We start from the raw sequence: 5,254 nt of genomic DNA, 5'->3' as shown, positions 1-5,254 counted from the left end.
CATCGGCAACGGACTTGACAATATAAATCGTGTACAGAAGGGAGACCTCTTCTCCCTCCCCTCAACCACCCCCGACCCCTTATTGAAAGAGACATCTTGCCATATTTCAATCTCCATCTCATATAAGCCTGCTTCTCATTGCTCTACTGTCAATTTGATGAAGCCTCGTATTACAGAATCTACAAAATTGTTAGAAAAAGTAAGTTAAAACTTCTTCATGAATTAATGAAACAGAAAGAATTGTTTTTGAAAGTAAACTCCAAACATCAGTCCTGAATATGCACATTTCATCCCCTCCCTGTTGCATGCATTAATATGCATTACTGTCCCAATGGTGTTGGGCTAGCGGCTAGGGTGCCAGCTTAGGATCCTAGGATCCTGGGTTCGAATCCCGGTCGATCGCTGAATTAACGCCAGGGGGGTTGACTCAGCCTGTCATCCTTCCGAGGCCGGCTAATTGAGTACCAGTTCACTGGTAATTCCCTGTTTGTCGTTAAAGGCGGCAAAAAGGGTTGGCGTCAGGAAGGGCATCCGGCCGTAAAACATTGCTTCAAAAAGGGGACCAAAAAAAAACAACAACAACCACGGTTCCCGAAAAAGGCCAACCCCCGCTTTGCGGGGAAAAATGGCCTCTAAAGGTGGTTATTTTTTTTTTATTACTGTCCCAATGGTGTACATCGTGTCTGGAGAATGTTTCACAAATTCTCAATGCTTGTATCTACACCTCATTGCAATGCTTCCAGGAAGTAAAACATAACATATTAGCTATCCGTTCATTAAGCAGATGTTACGAAGTCTACAATTCAATTTGCATCTTGAGAAAACATGACAATAGGAAAAAAAAAAAAAAATCAGTTAAAACCTATGATCATGTTGATAACCTGTGCAGAAGGAAAATCCATGGTAATAATACCCAGACGTTGTTTTTGTCCATTCATTTTGTCCAGGAAGTCGTAAAGTCTCGGGTTTATGTGGCTCGTTATAGTAATGGGAAACAGCCCCCCTGATCCTGATGTGTACGTCAGGTATATCTTCTGCTTGTCACCATCGATAGCAGCCTTCAAGTGCTTCTGGACTCCGTCCCATTTTGTTGGGATATTAAAAACAGTTGGGATGTGATAGTCATCAGAAATTGACATGATGTCCTTCGCTCTGTATGGGATTCCGAGTCGTTTACCGTTAAAATTTTGCAGGATGATGAGTTTTCCTCGGGCCTCTCCAACAGTGGGAACCCTATGGCCCTGCCACACCCGGTCCCTTTGTGCAAACAATTGCAAATACCGAGTGACTGTGTCATGCATAGTTTCAGTGTTTCTCTTTGAAGTGTATTCCTCTCGGAGCCTCATGATCATCACCTCTCTTGGGTGTCTCTTCAAAAAATCCATGGTCTCTTGCAACACATTCCTGAAGGTCGCATGCTGGTAATAATATTCGTGATGTATCGGCAAATCGTTGGTGTAGTGCCGTGCTCGGATATCCAAGAATCGAACACCAGCTTCGAGTTGTTGTTTGAGAGACCAGGACTGGCACTGGACTGCAGGTCCTCCATAAAAAGACATTGTGTTATGGGTTCCTGGCAGGGAGATCTCAGCGATAGATTTTTCATCCGAAATGCTTGCCATCCAGTCGGGGTTTGTAAACTCTGCTTTATCTGTGCTGTCAACACAATAACTCTGTGATCGACCCATTGCCAAGTTCTGAAAAAAAAGGTTTACAAGCATTAAAAACGACATTTAATTTTAACGATCAAAATTAATTTCATTGCTTCGATAAACAAGGAGGAAAAGACATAAAATGTCATAGCCCCCGTGGTTTTAGTAATTTTGCTGTATGGAGTTAAAGGCCGCCAGTCGGCCATCTTTGAGCTGATCTTTAAAAAAGATGACATGCATATGTAAGCCCTCATGCCTTATCTGTGTGCTAAGTTTGAACAAGATCGGTAAATGCATGTCCGAGATATGGTTGAGGACGTGTTCAACATCAGGTTTTTTAAAACTCAAATGGCTGCCAGTCGGCCATCTTTGGTCGGGTTACAAAACAAAATCTTCTGCATATGTATACTCATGTATTGCGTTTGTGCCAAGTATGAACAAAATCGGTCCATACATGACCGAGATATGGTTGCGGGCGGATGCACGGACGGATGGATGGACGAGACCCAATCCATAAGCCGGCCAGTTTGTCCAAAAGTTTGTCCAAGTCCAACGGGGGGCTTACAACACAAGTTTTGTCGATTTACTAATCTTTAGGATGGTTCTAGGGATAGCAGGATAATCTTGAGTTGAGAGGAAGGCAAACTCCCCTTTGAGCTATCAGTAGCCTGGGTTTGAATCTCGACCCATCTATAAAATGGCACCCTGGTGTTTCACATGCAGGTCGATGTATAAATGTGAGTGCTGTCCACCTGTTAAGCTTGGTGGATATGTCACCCAGCTTTGTTTGCTGTGGAGGTTAAAGATCCCATGGTGTCTGCAGTGAAGAGGCAGCAAGTTATCACTGGCATCCTGCGAAAATTAAAAAGTTCCTGCCTAAAGTACAGGTAGCAATTTATCTGGTCTACTTGGATAGGCCTTGACTTCCGATTTGAGGTCTACTGAACATGTATGTTGGATCGGCAGGTGCTCCTTCTACTTCATCAAAGTTAAGTTTTCCGGACCAGATCTGTCGTATCTTTCTCTTGTGTTTTCATCCCTGTGTTGCTGTGTTTCCGTCCAATTTTCCGTGATAAATCGTACCTTTTTTTGCTGTACAGTCAAATTTGTGTTCATGTAGGTCAGGCCTAATCCTCGGATAGCCGGCGTGCAAATTCTCTCTCTGCTCTGACTCCTTCTTCCGCTTCTTTTCTCACAACTGTTGTCCTTTCATCCTTCTCAACTTTATCCTATTCCAACTCCTCGCTTCAAAAGATACAAACAAGAAAAACTTTTTTTCACTCCAAAACTCAATCTGCATGTAGTTCCCTCTGCCTGTATTACCTGTCCACACTTCATTCTTTATCTTTTGCTTTTCTCAATATCTCCAAACTGAATAGAATAGTAATTGAAAGAAACACTCCTTCCTTTATAAGCCTTTTAATACATTTTAAAATGCTTCACTTTCCTTATTTCTCCCATCATGAGCACTCCACATGTTATTCTTCTTCATCCAGTCCTATTCCTCTTATTCTTCACGAAGATTTTTTTCCAAACCCGTCTCACCTAAACGCTTGTTCCATCAACCTTGCTCCCATACCGACAGGACCACTTTCCTCTGTGCCTTCAACGGTGATTATTTAATATGTGCCTTCAACAGTCAGGGGCTTTTGGGTCTTAAGGGTCTTTTGTTTCCTCTGGGTCTTTAAGGGTCTTTGGGTTATTTTGGTTCTTCAGGGTATTTAAGGGTCTTCGGGATGTTTTGGGTCTTCGGGGCCTTTTGGGTCTTTGGGGCCATTTGGATCCTCAAGGCCTTTAAGGGTATTCTGGGTCTTGGGGTGTTTTGCGTCTTCGGGGTCTTAAGGGTCTTGGAGGATTTAAAGGGTCGTCAAAGGTCTGAGGGGTCTCAACAGTCTAAACGTAATTAAGAGTTCACGGACTGTGTTTTAGGTGTTAATTTTATTTGAAGAAGAAGACGAAGACGTTTTGGTCGCATATAAACAAACATACAAACAAACACAACCATATACGTTTTCTCTATTATAATAAGCTGCTTTTTCTCGCATGAACACCCTATATCTGTCCATAACGCAAGCAAAGCACAAATGTCTGGGTTTTTGTTCATGGAGCCATGGAGGTTGTGTTGCTGGATCTGGATCCATTCATATTGGCCACTCATTCATTAATTCGGAATTAAGCTTGCTATCCCAGAATGCACCTGGCGGTGACGTCACGAAACATTTTTTTCCAACAATTTAAGGGTCATCTAATTTAAGAGACAAGGTAAAATGACAGAATTTTTAATTAATTTCCCCAACATATCCCCTTAAATTATCCACCCGCCCCCCCCGAACTCCCCTGATTGCCCCCGAAAACCCTTTTTCCACTTCTCTTCGCTTACTCAACATTCTTTTTTAATTTTCATAACACCCCTTCTGTTCCTCCCACTACTTCTGACATACTTCGTGGATCGCCATCAATGACTGAGCGCTGTGCCAATGTAGTGAGTGCACCGTTTTATTCGTAAAGCAAAGGCCGCGTCATAAGCTCTCGCGAGATCACAGTCAATGCCGTCCGAACTCTCGCGAGATCACAGTCGATGCCGTCAGAGCTCTCGCGAGATCACAGTCGATGCCGTCAGAGCTCTCGCGAGATTACAATGGATCCCGTCCGAGCAGGAAAAGCATATATTATATATATATATATATAGTCACTCACAAGTCACAAAACACGGAACCAAGCCACAAGCATAAACCAGGAACTAAGCAATACATTACAGCCACGGACGAATGAAGTGAAACAACCATCACTATCACTATCCTCAGTGGCGTAATGGATAGTGTCCGCTGCGAGTGTGGGATGACGGTTCGAATCCCGGCCGTGACACCATTTATTTAATAAATGTGCTGTTTCCTTGTTTGACGCTTCACGCTGTCTTCAAACCACAGCGCACGGACAAACAACCAAAAGTTAGCAACACGAGCGTACGCATTTGTTCCACCTCATGACTTCGTCCTGCGTCTCAGCTTCTTGTACGGAACTCGTTATATTATTATTATTATTACGTCTCCGACTACATTATCACCTCAGATATGAATTTATAAACGTCCTACCTTTTCTGGGTTTTTGGATCAACGGCGTTCTGCAGGCCAATATGAAGGATGTATTTGTCTATTTGCGTTCCTCCCGATGACTCCAATGTTGTATTTGGTCAGTTATTTGAATATGCCACGAAATTGAGCATTTGGAATTGGATGAAAATTTCACAGAAAACGTAAAAGAGCTACATGGCAACCAACGATCCGAACAAACGGAAGTACACCGCATTATCCCGCCAAGTACACTGACGGCCTTTACACCGCTCTGCCGACCAAACTAACTCCAATAAGTCATTGTGAAAAATATCAAAAAAGGCTACATTTACATTAAATAATAGTTCAAAGGGGAAAAAGTAGAAAAATGATATTTAAAACGCGACTTTCCAGTCTACAGAGCTCGGACCGCAAATGATACAAACAAGGTACCGTAATGGCCTCCGAGACGATTCAAATAGCGAAGAAGCACGAATCATTCCAAATTCTGACAGGTGAACATGAACAATATCTTATTATAAAGGTATATCG

At 42.7% G+C, this 5,254-nt stretch overlaps 1 protein-coding gene across 1 annotated transcript; it reads right to left on the bottom strand.

Moving 5' to 3' along the window:
* Window positions 1-638: 638 nt before the first annotated feature.
* Window positions 639-4,861, bottom strand: LOC137424101 (1-phosphatidylinositol phosphodiesterase-like). Its single transcript, XM_078774904.1, has 2 exons — window positions 4,745-4,861; window positions 639-1,697 (listed from the first exon to the last, which is right to left on the bottom strand). Exon 2 carries the CDS (start codon window positions 1,686-1,688, stop codon window positions 852-854), a length of 837 nt encoding a protein of 278 aa, XP_078631030.1. The 5' UTR covers window positions 1,689-1,697; window positions 4,745-4,861; the 3' UTR covers window positions 639-851.
* Window positions 4,862-5,254: the final 393 nt, after the last annotated feature.

Source organism: Myxine glutinosa, chromosome 3 (assembly GCF_964187855.1).
Source record: "Myxine glutinosa chromosome 3, kmMyxGlut1.1, whole genome shotgun sequence".
NCBI lineage: Eukaryota > Metazoa > Chordata > Myxini > Myxiniformes > Myxinidae > Myxine > Myxine glutinosa.
Note: the sequence above shows the minus strand (reverse complement) of the source record. Positions and strands in the feature narration are given on the sequence as shown.

What these genes read in the sequence shown, in the direction of transcription:
- LOC137424101 (XM_078774904.1), bottom strand. Translation starts at nt 1,688, where the DNA reads ATGGGTCGATCACAGAGTTATTGTGTTGACAGCACAGATAAAGCAGAG.